Raw genomic sequence first — 27098 nt, 5'->3', positions numbered from 1 at the left:
ACTGATTATTAAAGTGAATCGATCTGAAAGCAGTACAAAGGGAAGAAATCCCAAACTAGTTTTTCTTGGTCACAGCTCTTTTGCTTTCACACCTAGTTACATCTTGAAACTAAGCTGGTGATGAGAATAATACAGAACGTATTTCAGTTTAACCTTTCTACCAGAGTCTGGGTGTTAATTATTTAATACTAGAATATGTATAAGTGACTATGTGCCAAATGAGCTGCCATATTTTGCATTCATTACACTGTTTCTGGTTGATGCCATGGAATCAGGTAGGGAGAAATTGATTTAGTGTTAATATTCTGTGAATATTTTCTGGTCTGTACCAGCTAAAAAACAGTATTAAAAATTACATTTGGATTTAAAATGTATGCAGTGTCTGTGAAGAGTGTGGTTTTAATCTGGATATATGTTGCTGCATTTTTTTCTAGTTGAGAAAATGTATTCCTTTGAATTACTACTTGGTTTGCATACTGCTGTATATAATGTCATCAAAAATACCTATTTTTATCTGAGAGGTCAGTGTCATACAGCTGGAGCTTGCTGTTTATGTTGCAGGTATTTGTTCAGGAAAAAAAATAATTCAGAAGTTGTTTCAGGAGATTTCTGTGAGTTCCTGCCTCCTCTCCTCTGGTGTGTCCTACCTCTCTGCCCAAATGAGACAGTGATTCCCCCTCTTCCTCGATGGTTGTTGTAAGCCCAACAGAGCACACTGCACATTTGGGAAGGGGGACCCTCTGCAGTATCCACACGTGTCCCATGTCTCATGTACCATCTGGTGCAACAAATTATTGCTTTCCAAGTGCTGCTCCTATTTTGCATTGTTAAAAGCATCTAGGTAAAGCTATGAAACTGAATTTAAGAAACATGATTACAGACTTAAATTCCAAGCCATTAGATTTTGTATATGGAAGGACATGAGATGACATGTCTATTTGCTTTGAGTTGAAACCTGCTCTTTAGCCCATAAATACTGCTGTGATTGTAAGATATTTATAAATAGCTTGATATATAAATGAGCAAAGAGCTAGTTCATTACCAATGTGAAGTTACTTTGTATTAACTCTAAGTGAAAATGTTGAGGAAGAATAATATTCCTAATAGAATGTCTCGGTGAAAAGTCTTTTCATTTTACTCTTTATTTTTAAAAAAGTAAAGCACCATAATAAGGTATTAAACTACTAGCCCTGATAGTTAATGGATTTTAACTACGACTAGAGTCGTAGTACTTGCTTTGAGAAATGTAAGTTTCTTAATTTATATCTATCAGTTTAAAGTAATAAAAAAAAGCTATTCTTTCGAAAAAGCAAACAAAACAAAGCTGCAAAAAGGGTAATAAAGTAATTCTCTTTCTTTTCCCTTCCCTCCCCCCATGTAAACCACACACCAATGCAGTTACTTAGCCCCAACAGGATTAGTAACTTTTCTTCTTTGGCAACGCCTCCGCATTTTAAGTAGCACGTACTGTTTGTAAGTCAGAAGTCCCAGGTGTTTGTTATATCCTTGCCTTTGTTCATGTGAGTTTTGTACATGTGTGTTTTTAACCTGATTTATGACAACAAAGAGTTTATGTAGTCTACTTTGGATTCAACTGAATAAATGCCCACAGTAGTCTTGTTTCAGCACTTAATGGTTTGATCCAAGAAAGAATTTAGTATCCCTTAAAGCAGAGTTTTGGGAGCTTTAGCTGCCCATGGAAAGCTCTGCTGGTTATGATAGATACCTGAGATTCCTTAGGTTTTAGAAACATATAAATATCCTGAGGCATTTATAGATGTTTTTTTGCATGCACTCAATTTAGTCCTGGTGCTTTTTTGGCTCTGTAGATGACTACCAAAACCTGCACTCAGGGGCCTCATTCAGTGGATGGGTTCAGTGCAGGATTAACTGCTTCAGCAGCGGTGGACAGAAGAGCCTGTGTTGTGCACAGTGACTACCCCTGTGGCAGAGGCACCTCCAGCCTTCTCTGAATCTGTGCCTGATGCCCTCCTTCTTCTAGGGAAGCGCAGAAACATTTGCAATTGGTAAACCTTACATTTTGCTTTTTGAAGTTGAGCCACTGGACAATGGCATGTTACAGGGTTTGGCCTCCATAGTCTTGTGGTTAGTCACTCAGGCCAGCTGCTGAATGAACCTCGTCGCAAGACTGCAGAATTGATCTTCTCTCTGTGCTCTCCCTGGCCATGAGGACCTTGCTGTTATTTCTTCTTGGCAGTAAAATCTCAGGAGTCAGTGATGGAAAGCCCTGGCTCATTGTTGCTGTAGTGTGGTTATCAGGGATCTCTTCCCAGATTTGAAGACATGGTTATTGAACATCGTTCAGTCTTAGGAACAAGAAAGCCAAATTTCCTGCCTCATTACAAATCCTGCAGAAGTAGACTGGGTTTTTCAGGTGCTTTGCCTCTGCTTCCTCTTCCAACTCTGCTTTGAAATCAAAATGCCACAGGTTGCTGTGCTTCATGCCTACCTCAGGGGTGCACAGCATGGTAGATGTCCTCAGAGCACAGTTCTAGATGGGGCTTGTTAGCAACACCAAAGTTGATTTCAAGGCACTTTTGAAGGCACAATTATGAAAGCAGAAGATGTTTGTGATGGAAGTGAAAATGAAGCCTTTGTCTATAGATGTCTTTGCCTCTGCTGGTCTTGAGCAGGTGTTCCCTCTAATCTAGTTCTGGAGGTGTGTTACAGATGTTGTTTGGTGGGTGAGGAGCATCACAGATAGGCAAAGGTGTTGGGTGATAGCAACAGACCATGCCTGATGGTAGAGCTGAGGTTACAGCATGATTTAGTCATTGGTCAGAGGTTCCCTCTGTAATTTGTATTTGTGATCATCCTCATTATTTATGAATATTTGCTGTATCTCAAGATAATTTCCCTGCAAATGGTTGGGCATGTGCTTTGCTTGTTCTCTTTTCAGCTGCATTGTCCTGTTAGCTTCCCACTGGGAACATTTTTTGTGCTCTTTGCACATGGTCACTTGGGAAGGGAGTTTGTGTTTATACCAGTCATTAGCAAAGTAAATGCACCTCTGGACCATTGCTCTGCATTACAGCATTTTTCAGTTGATTTTCTAACAAAGGCAGATTGCACCTGATTAACTCATTTAGTTTAACCATAATCCCTGGGATTTAAATCTCCTGTCTGGGCTCAAATAAGAGAACATGAATAAATAAGACAAGCAAATCTCTTAAGAACATATATTCCACTTTATCTTCAAATTAGTTGAGTACAGCATGAGAAACAGTGCTATTGTTAAAATTGCAGCCAACATCTGTGACTGACAACAGCTTCTGAGATGTGTATGTTCAACATTCACCACAGCATTGTGTCAGTTCAGTAAATTCAGAAGCTGGTAGTATTAGGTTTTGCATCTTGACACATCAACTAACACAGGCACATTTGGTTGGATGAGATTACATTTTAAAGGGTCCTTTTTCTGTCTCTGTGTGGGAGGGGTGTTTGGGTTTTGGGGTTTTTTTTATCATTAATTAGTACCTTTTGTACTGCTGAATTTTGTGTGGTCCCCTGTGTTGTGGATTGTAGTGATTCCGTTCATTCCGCTGGAGACTGCAGTGGTAGTAACACTGACTATTTCCTTTTTTCTAAGTTTAGGAAAGGTTTTCACTGGCTGATTAATACACTGCCATTGGTACACTTCACTTAAAAAAAATCACACTTGAAAAAAAAATCAAAACTCGTTGTTATGTTTGAAATTCAGAAAGAGCAATAAACTATTTTTCACCATGACCTCTGCTGTGGGTTCCACCACTCAAGAGGTGGAAGTTGGATAATCGGCCATATGCATCATGTACTTTCTGACCATTAGTAGCTACAGACCATTTTTTCCTACACTTGAGATTTATTTTATCTTCCAAAATTATTTTCTTGTTATTTTTAAGACTGGTTCTTCTTGATACTTGTATGAATGTCCAGTTCCATTTTGTGTTGCTAGATTCCTTCCCATGTTAATGTCTCATGACTGTAAATTCTAGAGGTCAACTAAGTTTTAAGAATATTTCAGTCTCTAAGGGATTTACATTTCTTACACACTTATTTAATAGACTGTCTCCATGTGCTTACACTGATTTCATTCAAACTAGAAAAACTAATTGTAGTTCAGTTTCAGTTCAATATTTTTTCCAGCCTGGGGAGACATCTGTCTTCCAAGGAAGAAGGAAGGCAGCAAGAAGAAGAGTAAACAGTGAAAAAACAGAAAGTTAAAACTTCTTTTCTATTTGAAAGAAGTTAAATCTGATTTTAAATTTTACATGATATATTAATTTCCAGATACACTCATTGCCCAATGAATAAGCAGAAGGTTTTTCAATTTGCACTTATTTTGTTGGTATGTGGGTATCTAAAGTCTGGAAACAGACCTACTGTCACTGTCTATGTATGTACTTTGGGCTTTTTTTTTACTATGCTTTGAAAGCACAGTTTTGCACAATTTTAGGTCCATTTATTCATTTGTAGCTCTGGTTTTTAGTAACAAAATACCATACATCAGCCTGTTGTAATTAGCAAAAAAAATCACTCACAGAAGGAACAAATATTTGACTTTGATTAGAAAAGTAAGAAGAAATATAACTTATTTCCCACTGGCTGAATAAATAAATACTCAAAAGGCATTGGCTTGTTGATTTAGATAAGAATAAATATATTTTTTGGAAGAAGGAAGAATTATTTAACATAAGGTAAAAAAATAATTTTAAAATATATTTTTTAACAAAGACTTCCAATAAAGGCATGTACCTGAAAAGTTGGGACGTCTATAAAATTTCCTATAGATCATATAAAAAAATTCCTATTTCATTTTTTTAGCAGAAAAATTATCATTTCAGAATTTTTAAAATCTAGTTTATATTTTTCCATAAAAAACAAACAAACCCCAAATCTCAAAAACCTCCCAGATGCTGTGTGCTAATTTCACTCTTCCATTCTGCATGTCATGCATTCTTTATTTTTAAAAAAAGCTATTTCATATTAAAATTCCTTACTAGCTTCACATTAAAAAGATAGCATTGTGTCTACTCCTATTACCCAGGGCTGTGAGATACCCTCGGTATTGCTCTGCCCGCCCTTAGGTTGGAATCACCACAGTACTGCTGCTGCTGTGACTTGGCAGGAAGTCCTGGCACTATTTTGTTTTGGTTTTTTACTGAGGATCAGTGGTGTTTCACTTGGTTTTCAGCTGCTAACCCCAGCTGCCATCTTGTTGGCTGGGGGCACAGGTGGGACGGTGCCTCCTGGGTGTCTCCTGGGTGCGTGGGGCCCAGGGGGCTCCTGTGCTGCACAGGCAAAGGGCTCTCCATGTTTTACCACAGGCTACTTGTTGGCATCTGTTGCTGGAGAACTGAAACGTGAAAAAGCATGTGATAGAAAGGTCATTAAAATAATTTTTGAAATCGATGGAGGATTCCTCCCTTCTGAATATTGCAAAAGGGTGGGGTGGGATGGAGCAAGGTTGTGTTTTTCTTGGCTACAAATCACGAAGTGTTTTTCTTGGCCCTCGTGGCGCTGGTATCCATGTCCGTCAAAATGTTCCTGCTGACCAGAGGACAGTTGGCTCAAACCCCTGGCAGATTGTTGAACCCATGAGCTCTTCCTATGACATTGGATGCAAGCATTTAATTTCCGGCTTATGTACTTCCCTTCTGTTTAATTTTTGCCAAGTGTCTTCCACACCGGAGGCTGTGTCAGGCGCCCTCCTTCCTGCCTGGGCAGGGCCTGCGGGCACCTGCTGCTCCGGGGCTTCTGCAGCCCCCTTGCCCCGGGGGGCAGGTGGCGGGCACTGCTGCAGGGACAGGGCTCCCATCCACGGCCTCCTAATTCCATCCTCAACAACTGGGTTAATCCCACAGACAGCCTGGGACCCTGCTGCAAGTGGGAGTTGGGTTTCTTCCCCAGGCTGGTGAATAACTTTCAGTAATACAGGACTATTGCGGAGGTCATGTATGATTCTTGGTTGCTGCTGGAGCTCAATTCCACTAGAGATTTCACTGTGGCGTTAGGCATTTATATAATTTTGCTCGTGCTTTTTGCATATGTCTTTTTACTGTGCATGTTTTACCTTCCTTTTATCATTGCTAGATCGTGACCCCTGTTTTCCAGTATGAATCCTGTCCCAAAAGGGTAGTTCTAGCCCATATGCAAATGTGTATTTATTCAATCCCCACCCGTATGCAAGCAACCATGAGAAACCAGTATTTAAACCAGTATTTTTTATATGTGAGTCATTCATACACCCGGATGTGTAACAAATTTTCGCATCAGCTGAGGCTGTGCTGCAGATGTACACCTGTAGAAAATCTGCACCAGGAGGAAGAGGGACTGCTGCTGCTCCTGGTTGTTGCTCCATGCTGGTGGCAGTCTGCTATTGATGGGATGGTTTTTGAGGAGGACATAGCGACTCCTGCTCCCATGGCACAACTGAGAAGAAAAAGGAACCTCTCAGCTCTTTGCTGCTCCTCTGGGGCCTCTTCTGCCAGCCAGGTACAACTCTGATGAGGGGCCAGGGCTCTACTCTGTGCGACTTGTGTAATGGATGTTTTCCAATAGATCTTTTGGGTTTTTTTTCACACGACTGTTCCCATTAAGATGAAATGTCCTGAAGTGTTCATTATTGTTATCCTATTCTCTCTACATGTTTCTAGGTTGATTTTGAAAGGCACAAAAAAACTTTAGGTTACTGCAGTAGTCCCATGCAGGAGAAACTGACAGTCTACAGAAGAAAGGCTTCCCTTGAACTATGTTAAAATACAATTTTATTTCATCTCATGGTTTCAAAATTTATCATACACTATCCAGAAATGAAGATACTTTCTTCTCTGATTATAGAGAGTGTTTATATTTAAGGTTAAATCTCTTTATTGGAAGTCTTCCAGGACTCTGGAGTAGCTGCTGCTTTCTGGGCCTCTTCTGAATTGAGAGGGTTAGAAAACAGTAGACTTCTACCCTGAAGATACTTGGACAGTGAATATAAGTGAGGTACTTTTTTCCCCATGTCTTCCCTTGCCTCTGCTGTAATGTTTTGGGTTTGAGATATTTTTTTTCCTCATGCTGTGACAGCAGGTATTGCTACGTTTTAAAGAAACTGAGCTCACAAGTTTAGTCTTGTTTCTGCATGACTTAAACCTGTCTCAGAGTTGTATTTTGCCAAGAATATTCCACTTATAATATGCTAGACAGATTTCTTTGTGACTGTGTTTTACAGGCAAAGCCAGCTTGGAATTTAGGGAAACTTTTAATAGTTTATAAAAGAAGAACAGAGGAAATTAAAAAAAAAGGGTTTGCAAGTGCTCAAACAGGTGCTTGTGAGATGCTTGTCTTGTTCAGTTGCGTTTTTCTAATGTGCTTTTGTGGATTTTTCACAATACTTTTTAGCAGTGTATTACCAGAAAAAGAGCAAGTATTTCTGAATTGATACAACAAAGATTTTCTGTTTAAGGTGGTCACTCTCTGTGAAGACTGTTTTTCCTAAGGAGACGCATAACCTTTTAGATTAGATTTACTTGCTTTGTACCATTTTAAACAAACCAGACTAAACCTAATGCGAGGTAAAACCTACAGATGTATTAAGTCGCCTGGCAAAACAAGAGCAGCTTAGATAACCATTCAGTAGCTTATTGTGGTAAGATAAACATGGAATTCTAGGTATTTTCTTCCATAAAAGAACTTACGTGTTCTTTTGATCTGTGCTTTCTGCTGCACTTGTCAGACTTCCTTGGATACTGCCAAAATGTCTATGCTTTTGTCTTTGTCTCTCTCTCTCTTTTTTTTTTTTCTTTTTTTTTTTTTTTTTTTTTTTTTTTTTTTTTTTTTTTTTTTTTTTTTTTAGGATAACTCTATTATAGATTTTGAGAGCAGAATAGCTTTTCTAACTTCCTCTGAAAAAAGCCTTCAGACGAAAGTTATCAAGCCTTTCAAGTGAGGTTTGTCTAGCCACTGCTGCTTTGTTTTTGGCTTATCTTCCCTGTGGCTTGAAAACTTTCTAGAATGTCTGAGTTTTATGGTCCTTCAGAGGTCTTTTAAAATGCAGACATCATTTCAAAATGTTCACTCTGCCTGCAGATAGTTTCAGTGGAGATGAAGGTGATGAACTAGTTTTACTTATCTTGATATATGCCAAGGACCTATGTTTGGCAACATAAGCTTACATACATTTTGTTGAGCTTAAACAGCCAGCCTGATTTCATACTGACACCTCTGACAACCCACAAAATCAGCTGCATTCATTCACCCAAATTCAGCAAAGCAGCTGAGTCTGGTGGTGCTCTTTTGCAAAAGGGAGACTTAATTATTTTGAAATCTAATTGTGAAATCTTTTATGAATCTTTTATGAATCTTTAATTATAAATTCTAAGAGAGATGGAAAGTTGAATAAGCATTACCTGGGTAAGAAAAGCCTTGACTAGCTAGGGAAAATGTTTTTCTTTTTAAATCAGAGGTTGATAGTTTAGGAGTCTTTTCTGATTGCAGGTATGGTAGCAGCATGTCTTGAGTCAGTTCTAGGTGTGCTGGATGTTGCACCATTAAAGAATGAAGAACCATTAAAATATTTTTGAAAACTGAACAAGCATAGACTGCCAGGTTACCAGTGTATTGTGGTATTGTGCTCAGTAGAAACATATAGTTTGTCTTTTACATGACCAGACTGCCCAATAAAGGGAAAATTTTCAGTTTTCTTGTTAATAACTGAGACAGATAAGCAGCTATAACCAAAGCTCTGCTATTCAATAATTTCACATTTCAGGCACCACGAAGCATTTCAAAGAACAAATCTGCTCAGCCCCACAGTCCATGTGATCTCTCTGATCTCTTCTGCCACTTTGTTCTCTTCTACGAGGAGGATCATCCAGTTGTTTCTCTTCTAAGCCCCAGACTGAGACAGACATTAGGCATAATACTCAAATATCCCCCATGGAAGTGAAGTTGAGTCTCAGCTGTGTAATAAAGGCACCCTTTTTTCCTACTGCCTTTCCTAAAAGCTCCATGTAACTATGTGGCAGGCTCTTCCCGTTGGAAGGTCTCAGTAAGCAGGAATATAAAAACATCAAGCTGACTTCATCATGTGGTGGGTGTTTGGATTAGTCCTTGGGTAGTTTTGTTAGGAGTAGGTGGGTGTTTTCGTTAGCTGTCGTAGGTGATTTCAAAAACATTGATTAATTTTTAATACAAGTGCTGTTTTTCAGCAATATTTTTTGATTGATCATGTGATAGCAATTGGCTTCTGTGAGTCTGATCAGAAGAAAAGTGATCTGGAGACACTGTGGGAGTTGTACTTTTCCTCAGCCCAATCCAAAAAGACACAATTGAAACAAGTTAATAATTTGTCATATTGGAAATTTTCTTAAATACTGTACTATAAGCTCTGTTTGGCTTGAAGGAGAACAGCTACTATACCTTCATTTAAAAGTGAGGCAGATATTTCTTCTTATCACTAGAGCTATTTCTTTTCTGCCAGATTGTGCTGGTCAGATGATCACAGGCCATGTAACAGGGCCTTTACCCCCTTTTTTCATAGTTAGTACACTGAGAGTCAACAGGACAAAACCCCTGTTTCTGTAACACCTGGTTATGCTACTTCATGTAAAAGCCTTAATGTAATCAGGTACAGAATTAATCTAAACACTTTTGTACAATTTGAATTAATACAGAATTAAGAATCCATTACTGTTCAGAGATCTGCAGGTAGTGTTTCACAGGCCAAGAAACTTCTCAGGATTTTATTCAGCCACGGTATTAGATAAAAAACAAAATTAAAGGCAAAAGATGATGCAGTTGTTTTGCTTTTTCTTTCTTTTGCAGGGTATCTGTCTTCCCTCCTTCATTACAGGCTGGCACAAATTATTTATTAGAACCCAGTGACCTTTCCAAGAAGACTAGTAAAAGCAAGTGCCTAGGGATTACTTTCTTGATAGCTGGAGAGTGAAGATTATTGTAGCATCCAGGAAATTATCTGAAGGATAAAATACCAAAAAGATACAGATTCCTTCCAGCCTCACTCCCATTGTATAGGAGCCAGAGATGTATTAGCCTCCAGCATGACTGAACCATTGGAACAGATCATCTGCCATGGTTTTATTTTTGGGAAATAGCTGGTCTAGTGATAGCAGCATAATTTCTACTCATCCTCCTGGAATATCAAAATGAAGAATGTGATTTAATTGCAGACACAGGCAGGGAAAGGCCATCATCTGCATGTTGACAAAAGGAAGTTTTAAGGAGAATGATCACGGTACCTTAGCACTTGCAGCCCTTTGGGACTAGCAGGGAGGGAATTAGGAGATATTTAGCATTTGAAGAAATACATGGATTGCTCCAAAGGTCAGTAACAAAGTACTAATGTCCTGTTTTGCCAACTTGAGTTTAACACAGAATCATTGAGTTTGGTTGCTCAGACTTATTTTATATTTTTTGTGATTCTGTGATGAAATACAAGTTCATTTGGAAGGAGCTCAATGTAACTGGAAGTTAAAATTTTCTCTGTAGAAAAATGTATATGATAATCTCTTGACACAGTTGCAGGGAATAAGGCAGCTTTTGTAGAAATGTAGCTTGTTACTGGGGTTTGGACTTTGGTGAAGAAATATTCTCTGCTTAGTTTGCCAAACAATTGCATTACAGTATTTTGCCATTCAAGTTTGATATATTATCCTATCAGGTGCACAGTATCTTATTACAAAATCAGAGCATATGCCAGCCTCAGAGAGTGTATTTTAATGTAAGATTATATTATGTTTCCTGAATAATTCATCATTAATGTACACAGTTTTGCAACCAAGTCTTTAAAGGTGTGAAGAGAAACAAGTGTTAGAATGGTGATTTTATAAAAAAAACAAACAAAACAAAAAAAGAAAAAAACAAAAAACAAAAAAAGAAAAAAACAACCAAAAACAGGCAGGGAAAGATTTTAGTCAGGTGTGTAAACATATCCTTTGGGTTAAAAGATAAAGGCAAAGGTAATGAACTGTCAGACCAAAGTAACCATGTTAGGAAACACGTGGAAGTGTTTGTGTGTGGACAAGCATGCGCCCCATGTATGCCTCCCCTGCAGCCAAGTCTGCTGAGGGTAGTGCAGAAGGAAATAGCTGCCTGCAGAATCACTTTCTAGTGGTAAAGAGTAGGGCCAGTTAACAGTTATGCATGTGGTCTAAATCCATGATATATCTAAGATTAATGTTCAGTAAACTGCAATGCAGCGTGGGCTAAACTTTTTGCACATAAGAGCTGATGCACAGAAGATGCTGAGTTGGTATTGAAAGAACAAGTAGTGGTATTACAAGCCTACAGAACCAAATGATTTTGTAAACTTCTGTCTGACCTTTTAAAAAAATTAATGAAGAATAAATTACCTGCATTTGAGCAAGCCTGTGACCATGGATGATAGCAAAGTCTAAGTTGGAAAGGACCTCTGTACACCATCTGAATTGCTGTAGAAAGCAGGGACTTAGATTAGGTTATTCACATCCCTGTCAAGCTGATTCTTGAATATTCCTAGTGAAGCAGATTACATCTCTGTTCAATGTATTGCAGGTTTTTACTGTTGCCATGGTGAAGCTTTTTTTTGTTTTGTTTTCCTTATAGCCAAACAGAATTTCCAAGAACAGGATAAGCTGTACCCTTGAAAACACTGAGTCTCATAGGGGCTTAAGAATCTTTTGAACTGCAGATTCTCAAGAGTTCCTAATGTGTATCTGTCATATAAGGAGAAGAAAATATTTTCCAGGAAGACAGTGATTAAGACTCAAGAACAGTCTTATTTCTGGATGCTCTCTGTGACAAGAATGTATGTTATAGTTTCAGGGTCAGTATTGTTGAAAGGATGTTGAGTCTTGATAGTGTTGCAGAACAAAGTCACCAAAAGTGATCTGAGAGCTGGTGAACTATTTCTCTCTGAGAATCATGGATTTTTTTATTCATTGACCTTATCAAAATAGAGAACCTCCTTGATTAGGAAATGTAAATCTCCTGAAGCAGGACAAAATATACTGGATTTATATTGGCTCCTTAGAGCAGCAATGAAAATCATAATACAGACTGGAGACTTGGGCAGATTCAAATCAGGAGTAATGCACAACAGTTTTTCAGAGTAGAAATTATTCATTATTCTGACAAGTTACTGAGGTAAGCAAAAGGTTCTTCATCTCTCTCAATCTTCCAACTATGACAGGTTGCTTTTCTAGCTGATATGCTTTAGTCAAACAAGTTACTGAGGAATAGGGCTAACTGGCAGAGATTTATTGGTTCCTCCTTCACCTCAGCTATACAACTGAGGCTTTTGGATTTTCGTGCAATTTTAGCATTTCAAGGACTGTTCATAAGGAGCTGATTTTGAATATAGCTGTTTTTCAATATAGCACTGAAACAAGAATGAGCTGCTAAATTGCTTTAGTTTTTATAAATTCGTGTTACTTGAAAATTTAAGATACAAATAGGAGTTGCAAGTGAAATATTGCAAGAAAAAGAACTAGGGTAAATAGAATTTGCCATTTATAATTAGAGAAGTAATGTGTATTTTCTTATTAACCCAGTCAAGGTACCAATACATAGCATTCATAAAAAAGCCCAAAAAGGCCTGAGTGATCACTGCCTCAAATACTTTACAATTTTAAGATGGCCTTAGTTCAGAGGAATTTGCTACTTCTACTGAAACTTTTAATTTATTCTCAGCTATTCCTTGGGAAAATTCTTTTTTACACCAGTAAGGGTTTTGCCATTATTAGAGATGTCAGAACTGATTCACTCTGCAGTTCACTTCAGGTACTACCAAAGTTCCTCACTGCTTCCTGGAGGTATTTAAGAATTGTATAGACATAGTATTTAAGGATATGGCTTAGTTAAGGACTTGTCAGTGTTAGGTTAATGGTTTGACTTGATCTTGAAAACATTTTTTCTTACCCAGAGTATGTCAAATTCCCTGTAACATTCATTCCAACTGGTAGTTCTTTCCTTTGTAAAGGAAACAGAAGACTAAGGCACAATTCAGTTTTTGTTAGAAGTGTATTAATTCTACATCTGACATGAAATAAATAATTTAAAGGAAAACAAAGCAGACATAGAAAGTGTTAATGAATGACGTGTATAGTAGCTGTCTATCAGAATTCTTGGTGAGGTTGAATATTAATTGACACAGGCTTTTTGAGCTTTGCTAACAAATACAACACACTTGTAGGATGTGGGTGATGGAATCAAGCAATTAATTATGCAAAAAAGCCTCAACAACAAAACACCAGAATACACCTGGCCATGTACTATGCAGTCCTTGGTTTCTCTGTACTCTTCTTGAGTGCTGGGGCCTTGTTCTCTGCAAGTCTTCAGGTTGTGTGCAGAGCTTTGCAGCTGATGAGGAATGTGCTTCCAGTGCTGCTTGACCTGGGTCATCCTCATTTCTGACTCCAGTTCTCAGGCTGTGGATTGCTAGTGCAGTTAATTACTGTGAATAACACTAAGCTTATGGAAGACCTTGAGAATTACATGTTACTCAGCAGGAGACAGAGGGACTGGGGTTGTAAAGCTCCTTGAAAGGCACAGTGGATTGGGAGATTGTTTTTTTTCCCTCATCCCATTGACTCTGTTGCTGTCACTGACCCAGCACAATCTCACTAACCATCCTGTCTGCAAATACCTGCCCTGTGCTTTCTTCCACCACTTGGTGAAGCCTCAGTTCCATCATCTCTGGAAGCTTCTGATCCTTTCTCCAAGGTCTGAAGAGATCAACTTCAAGTGTGGTACAGCCTTTTTTTTCCAGGACCCGTGCTTGGCATGCATGGCTCTCTATTGCCATGAAGCACTGAAGTGAGGCTGACACTTGAATGCATGCTACCAAGTTTTTATCTGAAACGCAAGCATATTTTATGTTTGAATTAATGCAATCTTATTTCTGTATAGAAATGACACTTTTAAGCTATTCCCATCATAAAATTTCAAAAGATTGTTGCCTCCCCTCGCTGTGGTGAGGCTGAAGAGCCCATGTAAGGGAGTGAGAGCACAGATGAGCCTGGTGAAGCAGTGGGGGCAGCCCAGGGCCCTGTGCTATCAGCCAAGTGTGGCTGGGCAGCAGTGACCTTCAGCGTTCCCCGGTTGTCCCGTGCCAGCACTCAGAGTCAGTGGTATCATTGTGTGACCTTTCCCAGGGGAAAGCTTTCTCCCACAGCATTTTTGTGGAAGTCTCTTCTATTGAGGCTTGGAGAGGAGGGGAACGTTGTGCTCTGTTTATGCTAAGGGAGCATATTTACAGTTGCTGCCAGTGAACCATTTTGCACAGCATAATGCTATTTGGATAAGAAGATGATAAGAGGAGGACATCAGAGTTCATACCACTTTTAAAGTTCGTACAATTCTTTTAAATACTGAAAACATCACTTGAAGGAGTGTCTGTGTGCTGCTGCATCACAGGAATGAAACAATAGCACATTTTACTTGAGACCTTGAAAATATTTTCCTCTTTCTAAAAAGACTGAAATAACTTTCCAGCCACTCGCCTAGAAAGTTGGCAAGAGGCTGAGGAACAGTTGTAATGTTTTACTGTGCAATTTAATTTATGTGATCAAGTTTTTACCTGGATGAAAAGACGTTTATGTACTGAACTGGGGAGAAGGAAATTGCAGCTGTGGGAAACAAATCTTAGAATATGTTTAATTTTAATTGTTTTATTTATTTGCTGAAAGGTGAGGAAAATCATAGTCCTGAATTAAAATGAACATCAAAATGTCACTCATTATCTCACCAAAAAAAAAAAAAAAAAAAAAGAGCAAGACATGTTCCACCTCACCTGCAACTGATGGAGAAATTTAGAGATTTGTATTATAATATGTGGTGTTAGTTTGTAATGAAAACAGCCATTGTTTTAGAAAACCAAAACCAAATACAAATACTAAAATTCGTTTTCTGCCTTAGTCTGCATTCCATGCATAATCAAGAGTTAGGGCCTTATGAATCACAGGGAATTTGACATTGTCACAACAGGATTTTAATAGCTTTCTATGATACTCAAAATTAGGACCAGCTTTATATTCAGTTTTAAATATGTAGGAACAGTAGTATCTGTTACAGATACTATTTTAAGATTTGTGAAATGAGCTGGTACTTGTTTAGCTGATGGGCCACAGAATGGAGGCTTTATCCTCAAAATAAAAGGAAAAAGAGAACAAGCTCTCCTCCAGATAGATCTGAGCCAAAGGTGGATTTTCAGGGTTGTGAGCATAATGGAGAATGTTTGCATAGGAAAAAAGGCATTCATGAGCCAGCTTCGAACTCCTTCTTGTCCCCAGGAAAGGCAATTTAGCTCTTCAGCCCAGATGAATAGGTAACTCTTGAAGCTGTGTACAGCTGTGTCTGTGTGTGCAGGGAAGGTTAAGGGCACTGTCCCAGCAGCCTTCCCAGCACATCCATGTGAGTGAAGTAGCACAGGTGAGATTTTGTCTCATTTGTCTGACAGTGCAGATAAGTCCTAGGCTCTTAAATAGACAGCAGGAATTTCTCCAGTGAAAGGAAATTGCCAGGTGGTTTCAAGCCCATGTGTCCAGCTCTACCCCAAATTCCTATGGCAGTACTGCAGGATGAGGCAGGGAGATCATGACCAGTCCTGTCACTGTCTGGTGGCCCATGGCTGCTGTCAGCTTCCTGGGGACAGTGGGAGCTTGGAAAGCCCATGGGCTACTCATGGTTTTACCAGGTCTCCTAAGTCAAGATTTTATTACCAAAGCAGAGAGGTAATTACCTCCCCACTTATTTCCCTAAATTCACTCAGATCTGTGGTTCGTGTAAGTTTGGTCATGATAATTTTAATATTGTTTGAAAAGCTCAGACATTGGCTCACCAAGTCAGAATAGTTTGACAGGCACTGAAATAAAGTGGTGACAACCCTAACAAATCTGAAAATATACTTCAAGAGTTGTACTGAAAGTAGAAAAAAAGGACAGGGTAATTTTGCTTTTTTATTAAAAAACATCAAACAAAACAGATGGAAGGCATCTCAGCTCTGTGTCTTCCTAATGTGAAGCACCAAAGGTTATTTCTTTCTGTTTTTCATTTTGAACATAGGGGTGGAGGTAGATTAATGAGTTTTGGTTTACCCTCCAGTTCTTACATGTCTTGCTCTTGAAAACAGTGTTTTTTCTCCTCCTTTGTACCAGATGTTACACTCTGGAGAATAATTTCTTAGTATTTTCTGAGTTCAGTGAACTGCCTTGTATTTTAATGATGTTGATTAGGAAATGTACTAGTTCATAACCAGTGATGTACCTAAGGCTGTTTATAGACTGCAGTATGGGATTCATCACAACTGAAATGGTTTAGGAAGATGAAACCTGATCCTTTTGGACAGCTGTGTGTTTGCACTGAGGAGGGACAGTAAAAGAAGGAAGGACAACACTGACTTTTTATATGATGAGAAATTGGGGAGTTTGCCGTAATTTAAACAGTTCTTCAGGATTTACAGTGTCTGAATGATCCCCCAAGTAGCAGGGCAGCACACAGTAAGTTCAGGTTGCTGATGACTTGCTTAAGCTGAGTATGAGGTGACTTAGATAATATTTTTGAGCATTTCAAAAATAATTTTACAGGAATGGTTTAGTGAAATATGAGTAATTTCCTGAAGGATCTGTCTACTCTTTGTGGACAGGGTGTAACACTAGGCATTTCTCTGAAATTCTGAGGTCCATTGCCAAGTATTATTTCTATCAATCTACTAGTGAGTGATCATTCACTATTACTCACTCCATTACACTTTTTCTTGGTTTTGTAACATGTCTGCTTGCTTCTACCAGTTTCTTTTATGCACCCAGTAAGCCCTGAGCAAGCTGCTTGAGTAAGTTTGTCCCTTAAGATTTTCTGCCTTTAAATCCTTCTTGCAGACTGACACATTCCTGGGTGAGAACTCTGTGTACCATGGCATCTTTGTGGACCATCCATGTGCAGCTGCATGCCTCGTTAGCACAAGAAATCTCATTAATTAGTAGAGGCTTCTCTTAAGGAGTGGAATCTGTAATTCAGTACTCACCCTGAAGGAGTTATCAAAATGGATGAGTGACAAGTTCAGCTGTGGGAATATACAATGGAGTTGTTCCAGGCTGGGAAAGATTGTTGAGTAATTTTGTCTTCTAAAAATGTTTAATTTGTGGAGTTAGTGCATTGCCATCCTTGTTTTTCTTAAAGTTTGAGCTTTATAGGGAAGGTGCCATCTAACTTCTTGTTTGTCTGGTCCTTAATGGATGGTGGTTTCTGTCATGATGTTAGTTAATTAGGGTAATTAGAATTTTTAGGACTTGAGGTCAAGGCTGATGAAGCTATAGGTGTTACAGAACAACACAAAGGCTGAAAAACTCAGTTCAAAATCCATAATTCTTACCCCAGGATCCTGTCCTGCCTTGTGAAAAATATTGAAATACCTGAGGTTCTTTCAGATAAATTTAATAAATTAGTTTTGAAGCAGCTGCATCAATCAGCTTACAAATAAAAAGCATTATGCACCATGGAATGGTGTTTCCTTTGTAGAGCAGCATCATTATGGCAGTAGTTGAAAAACCAGTAGAAGGAAGAAGCAGAATATAGTTGGGTTGTTCAAATATGAAGACATATAAAATGTCACACAGGGCATAGAATCAAATAGTAGCTGGGAAGGATGCCAGAAGGACTTAGAGTGTCAGTTCAGAAGTGCTTTAGTTATATCGGATTTTTTGAGGTTTGGTTGAAGCCTTTTTTTTGAAATTAAAGTACCATTTTTCTCCTATTGCTTCTCCTTCAAGTGTTTCTCATGTAGATGCTTATTAGTAAACAGCTGCTTGCAACAAAATATGATTACTTTATAGCCATAGTGGTTTCTGCTTGATGTGTCTGTTGATTTGGAATTGATTGCACTTGTATTTGTTTTTATATAATCCAGATAAAAAGATGTATTCTTAAACTAGGCAGATAACTCACAGAAAAGCTACATGAAGACCAGATAACAACCATGATTATACACAGAACTTTTGACCTTTAAAAATCCTTGATGTAAAATAACCCAATAATGTGTACCTAATATACACTACTTATTAGAGAGGTGTTTATGTGTATGTGTATATATATGCGTGTGTGTACGTGTATATATTTATGTAAAGATTATTACAGTCATGTTTATTGAGCTCTCTGTTAGGTAGGTGCTTGAGAACACTGAAGTATGATACTTCCTTGATATTTAGGTTCAACAGTACCAGACTTGCTGGCATTGTCAGCTGGTGTCATGTTTGTTCATACTGTTTAAAAAATGGGATTTGTTGAAGTTTGAAATCTGTAAGACTCAAATAATCTAAAAATATATGCAAAAAGAATCTAATCTAAGTAATTGTAGCTGAGTAACGGATTTAAACGGATTTTTAAATTGGTGTAGTTTTGTCTAGTGTAGAGTTGAAAGGGGATTGAAATCTGGGAGCTTCACATTTCATTCAGACTTCAGGTTTGCCAAATGGAATGGCATATGATGGAGGAGAGGAGGGAGAACAGGGAAGACTTTGTCTTTTGTGTCCCTAGCCATAAGCACTAGGCTCAGAATGTATCTGTCTATCCAAATCTTACCAGGCTGCCTTTCTCCATCTGCTTCCCAATATCCTGCTTCAAGTAGTTTTTGTGCTTCTCAGAGTATTGGTTTTGTGTCAGCATTTTCTCTTCCATCATGCTGTAGTTTGAGGGTGCTTTGACCATCTGCTTCCATGACTTGGGCAAGCAGTTTTTTTCCTTTTTTTAAGTAGCTGCTCTGCAATACAAATTAAATCCTGTTGGCGTGCAGGTGGAAAGTCAGAGGAACAGGAGGAAGGAGTGTATTGTTGAAAATTTTCAGCCATATCCATCTACCTTTGTGTTGCAGTAAGTTAAACTCTCACCTACTTAGTGACATGCATCTTATATCATCTTACATATGAGCTTTGCTTTTGACCTGCTAAATTGAGCTTGAGCCTGTGAGACTTAAATGTCAGAAGGCCAGAGCAGGTCAGAGCAGCATAAGAGCATAAGTTGAAGTTGGTCATACCATTAAATTTGTGCTTTACTGTAACTGCTATTTCCTTTAAAGAAGCACTATGGACTAAGAATTTGAACTTTGTCTTGAAAAAATTGTGCAAGTGATAAATGGAATGATTAGACAGAAAGCTCTGAAAAAAATTCCTTTTTATTTCAGCTTTTTTATCCTCTTGCTGACATTGTTGTGGATTTGGCCAATACATCTTCTTTTTCTTGCTTTGTTGTTTTCTTTCAGAAGAAAAAAAAACCTTGGATATCCACAGCAGTAATAAGCAACCAGATACTCTTAAACTACTTTTCCTATGTAGACATCTTTTGAAAAAGAAAGGTGTATTTGAATTGATTTAGAGAGAGGACTGTATTTGCATAAGTAATTACAAATTCAATTTAAAAAAGTTAACATTCTTTGTTCTTTTTAAATGCTATTAGAATTTGTTGATCTGATTCTCCCCTAAGAATGCATAACTATGCAATAGAAAACTTATTTTGTTTTATATGTATAAATATTCTGACTGTTCTGTAAGACTTATCCACATGTAAGCTTTTGAGTGCTTGTTTATGGAGGTAAAGGCCTTTCCTTCTAGGATACACTCTTAGTGCCTCTTTACTTGTTTTCAGAACTGTGTCACTATGTTATTTGGGTTGCAGAAGGTCGTCAAAACCCAGATGAACTGGGCAAAGAATTTGGTTGTGACCTATGATCTGTCTTCCTGTGCACTTAGTCATGAAATAAATCTTCCTTTGATAATAGTAACATGTAGAATTTAAATACTTAGAAATTATTCTAGCTAAAGAGAAAAAAGTCTAAATGCATGTTTCATGCCCTGCATACTCATGAATAACTTTGCTTGATATATCTGATATATAAACCTGGAAAACAAGGAAGAAGACTGTGTGAGTTGCCTTTGAGGTTTTGTGGCCAAGTGCCTTTCTGGTTCCCTTTCCTGGAGGGTTTGTGGCCGGCAGCGAGTAAGTAGGGGTTTTGGCTTTTAGTAATCATGAACATTGTGTCAAACCTTAAAAGAATATGATAATATGTACAATTGACAGCAGTCTGCTATATAGCTTAGTTTAGTCATAACTCTGGCTCTTTTTTTAGCTTCTAATTACATCCAGAAGTGGCCAGTTTTCAGCTGTGTTTGAACTGTTCCTTGCTATTAAATGTAATAAGCTACATGCACAGTTGATTCTTGTGAGCCTCACATGGTTTCTTCAAATACCAACTTAGAAACAGTCTGTTGCTGAGAGCACCCTCTGTACCTTGCTTGCCTGCATGAGGCTCTTGAACTGATGCTTTCTTACTCCAGAGCTTTGTTTTCCTGAGATTGCCTCAGAAGAATTCTCAACCAAAGAAGGCTTTGATTAGACTCATAGTGGTAGTACAGTAAGAAGTGAGGGAGAAATAAAATAATTGATTATTTTCAAAACCAGAAAGAATCCATTACTGTTACAGGTCTTGGAAATCTTGTCCAGGCTCTTGTGGATGGTGCTATTTAAGTGCCCTGATCATCCATGCATGTGGCACCTTAGGTCCAGCACGGTTTAATTTCCAGCACTACAGCTCCAGTCTCACTCCTGGGTCAAGAAGAATCTTTCTGACCAGCTTTTATTAGATTAACAGAAAGACAGGAGACTTACTACCCAACAAGACAGAGATTTCCCACTTCTATTAGAACCCAATTAAAGACAGACATTCTTCTCCCTGTCCATTTGCCTTGTCAAAGCAAGCTTCCTGCTTCAGCAGCAGCTGCAGCCTTTAGCTGCATGGCCTGGCTGCCTGGCCATCACATACCTTTCCCACTACATAAACCATGAAGATCATCATAGAAGCAAGACCTAAGCTAGGTAAAGCTCAGCAAATTAAGTGAGGAGTGTTTTGGACAGAAAAGGTGGGCTCAGAGGGCAGCAATGGAAAGATACCCAGGTTTAAAACTGCTTTCTTCCTCCTGTCCTGAGAACAAAGATGCCCTGTGAGCAGCATTTTGTTTCTTGGTCATCCTGAATAGTTCCTCTGGAATAAAGAGAGAAGCAGAGGGCATAGACAGGCTGCCTCACAAGGTTCCTGCCTCTTTGGTAAGGGATTAAGGTCAAACCAGTCTTCCAGCCACATATCATTGCTAGGGGAGCATGTCTCTGGGAAAAAAAGCAAGAAATGTAGTAATCAATACACCAAATCGTTTTGAGAGGAGGTTATGAAAGTTTTAAGTCGTTTTTTTTTTTTTATAAAAAAACAGACTTTATTCATGGGAAAGTCTTTCTAATCAAGAAAAGAGGATGCAGCTTAGACTGTGATACTCCAGCACACAGAGAAAAATTCCTCCTCTGGACAATAGGAAATGCTATAAATGAAATCCCCGCGAGGTGTAACCATTGTACATAGCAAATACAACCCCAAATGTTTCAGGAAAAACATGAGCTTTCAAACAGACTGAGTGTTTAAAACAAGTTAAATTTAATCCTTCTTCTAGCAGAAGAAAATACACATCCTGGCTGCACAGTTCCTCAGGCAGTTCCTGAAGGCATCTTTGTCCTCGTGCCTTTGAGCATTCGCAAGGTGAAGTCATACCATGTCCTCTGGCTTTGCCAGCTTTGCAGTTTGCCTGGTGTAAATATGAAGTGAGATGATGTGATCAAAAAGGAGAGGCTTGGATACACTTCTGCATATTGCTCTAAGTCAGGGCAAAGCAAATAAAGCTCTTCATTCTCTGCTAGTATTGGAAATAGGCAGTAACTGTGGGTTGGAAATAAAAGCCGAGTCAGAAACTGCATTATGCATCCATATTGACTCACTGGCTGCTGTTGGTGCAGTGCTGAGCAGTGGTTATGAAACTGTGCCCCACGTTTACTCGTGTCACTTCTGATTTCCAAACCTGGTGTCCGAGTGGCAGGTCAGTGCCTCCCTGCACCAGTGCAAACCCCTGTCACCTCTTTTCTGCAGCTGCTGCCAGCAGTCTTTCCAGAGCATGTCTTCATCTGAGGAAGTATACAGACGCTGATTTCTCAATATGTGGAGCAGAAACACAAAGAGAGATAATTTTATCCAGTGGTCAGGAGGCTGTGTCACTCAGGCCTGTGACAGAGAACTTAGCATTTCCTTTTCTTCAATAAATTTATGTCTCCTGGAGGTGGCTGTATGTGACACTACTGCATGTGCTGGTCCTGTCCTCCAGGTTTGTCTGCATATCTTATCCTGGCATGGATATTCCTTAGTCTGGGAAAGTATTGGGCTTTTCAAGAGAAAAGTTGGTGTCTCTTCCTAAGTGTTTGTAAAGAAGGACAGTATTGCTGAGTGAGTATCAAGCATCCTGATTTCCAGTTTCATAGAGATTTTCTGATGCTGATGTAGTTGCTTCCTCCTCTTTTGAGGTTCTCATTCACTAAAAGATCACAGGATTGGCTTAAATGTGCCAGTGTGAAAATGTGAAAATGAAGAGGAATACCAGAACACTGGCAGCACTAGCTGGAGAGAAGTAGAAAGATCTTATTCACAACATTCTTCAGAAATTAAAATGCAACTTAATTTTAAGACCTTAACTTAACTGGCAAGTAAATCTGTGTTAAAAGAATAAAAACAGGCCATCACTTACCAGTCATCTTAAAAGCAGGTCGAATTGAAAGGACTCTGCCTTCAAACTAGGCAAGTCCTCAAACACAGAAGCATCTGATGGCCACCAAGAAGCTTGCCTGCTGTATTTTAGACTGCTCCACACTAGCTAAAGATACATTTCACCAATTTCTCCCAGCCCACTTCATCCAGATCTCCCCAGTGTTCTTTTTAATCAACTAATGAAGCCAACTCACCTTGAAAGGACCCCACTCTTAAAAAGCACACAAAGACCTGGAAGTTTGTGGACTTGCCTGAAGACTCCAGGGGAGCAGCAGTGAAGGCAAGAGATGGGGCTGCTCCACAACCCAGGGGAGCACCACAGCATGAGCAGAGCTGGCTCCACGGGACCATCACCTCCATAGGCACAGAGAGTTCTCTCCATCTCCTCTTGCTGTGTCCATCTCACTGGAGGGACCATGCAGCCTGGGAACAAGATCCAGAGTAAACCCAAGTTTTATAACCAGGGCCAGTGCCATGGCAAGGAAGAGGCCAGCTGGTCAGCCTTGTCACGGCCTTTTCAGATCTTAAACAAAGGCTTGTAATTTGCTTTGGATTTAAATAATACATGGGAAGCCAGTTCTATGAACGTGCCTTTCTGTACAGCAACTACTCTGATTTTCTGGTTTAGTGAGGATCGTGTGAATTAAAAATACCTTACTCATCTGCAAAAAGGCTTAGTCCCAGCAAATCATGGCTTTAATTACAGGAAATAATCATAAACTACTTTATATGCAATTAAAGGCACTTTCTTTTGCAGATATTTTTGTAATTTATATTTTTTCCTAAAACCAATTATCCAAAATATTATACTCTTTCATGCTTTCAGTGCAACTTTGACTTGCATATAAATTGATTTTTTGAAATGCAACTTTCTCTGTATATAATTGAAACTTGAGACTATTTTACTTTTATCTAGGTAATTGATTAATAGGTCAGATTACAGCTCTGGGTTGGTAGTAGCAGCTAACAGTTTTATGCTACCATTTTCTCATTTAGATAATTGTATTAATTTAGAATGTAAATTGACACAATTACAATGGCATTTTTTTAAAATGTCAACATCTTTTATGTTAATATCTAATCAGCATTTAATCATATGCTGAAACTGTTTGAAACAGAAGATACCTTTCATACTGAAATTTAATTTAATGCTGGTCCAGAGCCTGTTACTGTCATAGGAAGATCAGTGTTGGCTTTGGACCATGCTCATAATTTTATTGATCTGTTGAAACACAGCAGCCCACAAAGAACACCATTCAAATTAAAACTGAATAGTGGTGCAGCCCAGAGCTTTTCCAAGCAGCCACAAACAAACAAGTAATATGAAGACATGAAGGCTAAGGAAGGTGTCCCGAAGGATACGTTCCCCTGTGGTGGCTGCAACCCATGACATGGGAGGAAGTGAAAGGAAAAAATTTTGTCATCTTCTCAAAGTAGCAGTTCAGGGATGCTCCTTCACTTGCAGTGAATATCTATGATTCAGGAACAGAAATTAAGCAAGCATCCATGAAAACATCATCAGGAGCCTTTTTGCTTAGCAGCTGGGAAAAGGGCTGTGCTGCAGTTCAGGCTGTGGCTCTGCCAGCGTCTGCACTCCTGCCCACCTCTGGCAGGCAGCCCCTCATGGGGCTTGTGGGAGCCATGAGGCCATCCTGGGAGCTTGTGGGATGAGAGGGAACAACATCTTGAAAAAGTGGGATCCCTTTCTGAAGAGCTTTGATATTGGAGGTGTTTGATTGTGTTCTTTAAATTTATTAGACTGAGGAAAAGACGGGCACAAAGTTAAAGTAAAGGAGAGTGCAGGCTTAAAGCCCGCTGGCATGCATTGGCTTGGGTGAATTTAGGCAAGAGTCTCTTGCTGACAGGGTAGCTGGAATGCCATTCTGGCGCAGTGTGAACAAAGAGGTTGCTTCCAAAAATCAATCACCTCCTATGCCTGATTGCCTGCAAGGAATGGACGTGATAATCCAGCAAAAGTCGTTATGCCTGTGCACTCTCATGGCCGTTACGGCTGAGCCGCCCTGGTGCCATCGCCCTTAGTAAATCACTTATTTAGTGACTGGATTACCGAGAGGATATGGCTGTCACAGTTTTCCAGAGGCTGCCTTGAGAAACCTTTTGCCTCAAAACCCAGTCTGTCCATGAAGTGAATTTCAAAGGGGCCGCATTGCACTGCCCGCCGGTGCCACTGCCGAAGCGCTGGTATCGGTGTCGGGCTCAGCCTCCTGAGCAGGGCACGATTTCACACATCTTCGTCAGTACTGCTCATGCTTTCCATCAGTCCTAATCTGAAACATGATCTGGGGAATTTACAGAATCCTCTAATTCAGCTGTCAAAACTATGCCAACTTAATTATAGGCTGGATTTGGTATAAAAGCCAAACACAAGGTGTTTTCCCTCAGCTTTTGTATTTGCTGTTGGAAATGCTTCATCCCTTAAGTCTGTGCAGATGGTGCCGATAGGGAAAATTAAAATCAAACCATAGTTTTACAGGTGGTTTATGTGAATTTTCCATCAACTTTATGTGCCTGAACCATATCATTTTTTTTTTCAGCCATTAATTTCTGCTGCAAAGCATGAGATATTGGATTCCTTATGGCTTTACCATTCTCATCTATTGCTTTCATGCACAAGCCTGGTGAACATTCCTGTGGAAGTGGAGGTCCCCATAGTGAGGAGTGGAGGTTCCTGTGGACACCAGAGTAGAGGCAAGCGTGGGGGGGACAAGGCAAGTCAGAGGCAGCAGCTGAAAAAGTCATGAGATAGGATGTGGCTCCCAGTGGCTCTGCTTGCACTTGACATGAGGAATACCATGAATGCCAGTGGTAATGGCATCATAGTTAACAAAATGGAAGCTCTCTGAGCTTTACTTTCTTAAAGACAGATGGCCATGAAGAGTTATCTGTTGAAGGAGAAAGACACAAGTTTCACTGAAGCATGTCAGTGCCAATTGTGAGCTGAGGGTATCCAGGACCACTAGATTCCTCTTTTTGTGGTCTTGGGCAAGCTATTTATCCAATAAGTATAAATCAGCTGTTTACATTAATTTTTAGTGCAGCAAGGCTAATTTAGGATAAAATTGCATGTTACAGCTATACTGATTTAATAACCCACTATCCTTCTTTACTCTTTTCCCACACGCTGGTTGAAGACTCACTGAAACAGAAGGTAAACTTCGGTGTTGGGGGATGAGAGAAGAAAAGATTTTTCTCCTTATGCCTAGGGAAGGAGATGGAGATATGTGGCTGAAATGAGGACAGAAGAACTGAAAAGTCCTTCCCCCCCCTTCCAGCTGCACAGAGCTGTTAGATCAGCTGAGCCATAAATATGTGTCTTAAGACTTAGGTTAGATGTAATCCTTCATCTTTTCCCTTCCCAAGGAGTCACTGATGAAGCTCTTTTACTAATAGGAAAAGTATTTGTTCAGGTACAAGTATAATAATTTGTTTTCACTTGCCTCCCTAGAGACACATAAGTAGATAACATTTAAGTAAATCAGAGTGCTGCACAGCTAATTAGAGACAAAGTCCACAGTCCTGTGCCAGAATACTGTATCATGAACTAAAACTCATGGAAACTTAATCCAGAGCCACCATTTATTTGCTATATTTAAATTAGATTTTAAAAATTAAATGGAAGACAATACACCAAATAAAACCCTGGTATGCAGGCTGTAATAATAAATCATGTACTGGGATCCCAGTGCAGATGAAGGTGAAATTTTAAGTGCATTGACACTAATGTCACAGGGCCTCTTGACTTTCTTTGGTAATGTGCTTAGAGACTTAATTTACTAGCAAAGTAAGTCGTTTGGGATTTCCTGTTTCACTGACAGTCACTGATGATTTGATCAGCCCCTGGGACGATACTAAAATATACTCAGCTGGATTTCTCTGTCAGCATTTTTTCATCTGCCTCCCAAAGCCACTTCTTTATTTCTTGCTGACCTGTCTGCAGTACACAGCCTTATCAGGTGCACTGGCTTATTTGGCTCTTAGACTCTTTTCCTAAGAAGAGCAGGGTTACGTGCCAGCTTATGTGTCTTTTTCTCTGCAAAACTGTCTTGGCCAGTGTCATGGGAGTTTGAAAAGAGAATAGTTATCCTTTCATAATTTACCTATAATAGGTAATTATCATAGGTAATAGATACCTATCAGCTACCCATTATCTATAAGTCAGAGGGTAGAGAAGGCAACCTCTGCCAGGTTTCACACTGTTGTGGTGGGTAGGCAAGGAGGGGCTAGGAGACAGGGCATGAAAAAAAAGGGAAACCATCTTCAGAGTTGTGTGTTTTGCAGAACTCTCCTCCCCCACCCCCAACCATTTTGTTTCATGTGACTTCAGCTTCTTCCATTGAACAGGGACTTTGAACACATGATCTTTGTCAAAGTGGCTGATTACATTTATTCAAGAGGTGTCTGGTGGTAGCAATTTGCAACTTTTCCTGTGCTTTGCAAAAGACATGCAAGTTTCATTTGCTCTAGCTGACAG

General features: G+C 39.3%; 1 protein-coding gene across 24 annotated transcripts in view; it reads left to right on the top strand.

The window, feature by feature from the left end:
• KIAA1217 (KIAA1217 ortholog) overlaps positions 1-27098 on the top strand; it is a 199660-nt gene that overhangs the window by 25568 nt on the left and 146994 nt on the right. The window contains exon 1 of one of the 24 annotated variants that reach the window (XM_071735021.1): positions 6381-6495. The exons of the other annotated variants lie outside the window; for them this stretch is intronic. Within the exon in view, the coding sequence (XP_071591122.1) occupies positions 6388-6495 (108 nt within the window). The 5' untranslated portion in view covers positions 6381-6387. Of the gene's footprint in view, positions 1-6380; positions 6496-27098 lie in introns of those variants that run through there. 24 annotated transcript variants of the gene reach the window in all.

Source organism: Heliangelus exortis, chromosome 2, assembly GCF_036169615.1.
Source record: "Heliangelus exortis chromosome 2, bHelExo1.hap1, whole genome shotgun sequence".
NCBI lineage: Eukaryota > Metazoa > Chordata > Aves > Apodiformes > Trochilidae > Heliangelus > Heliangelus exortis.
The sequence above is the reverse complement of the archived record's forward strand: the minus strand, read 5'-3'. Positions and strand labels throughout refer to the sequence as shown.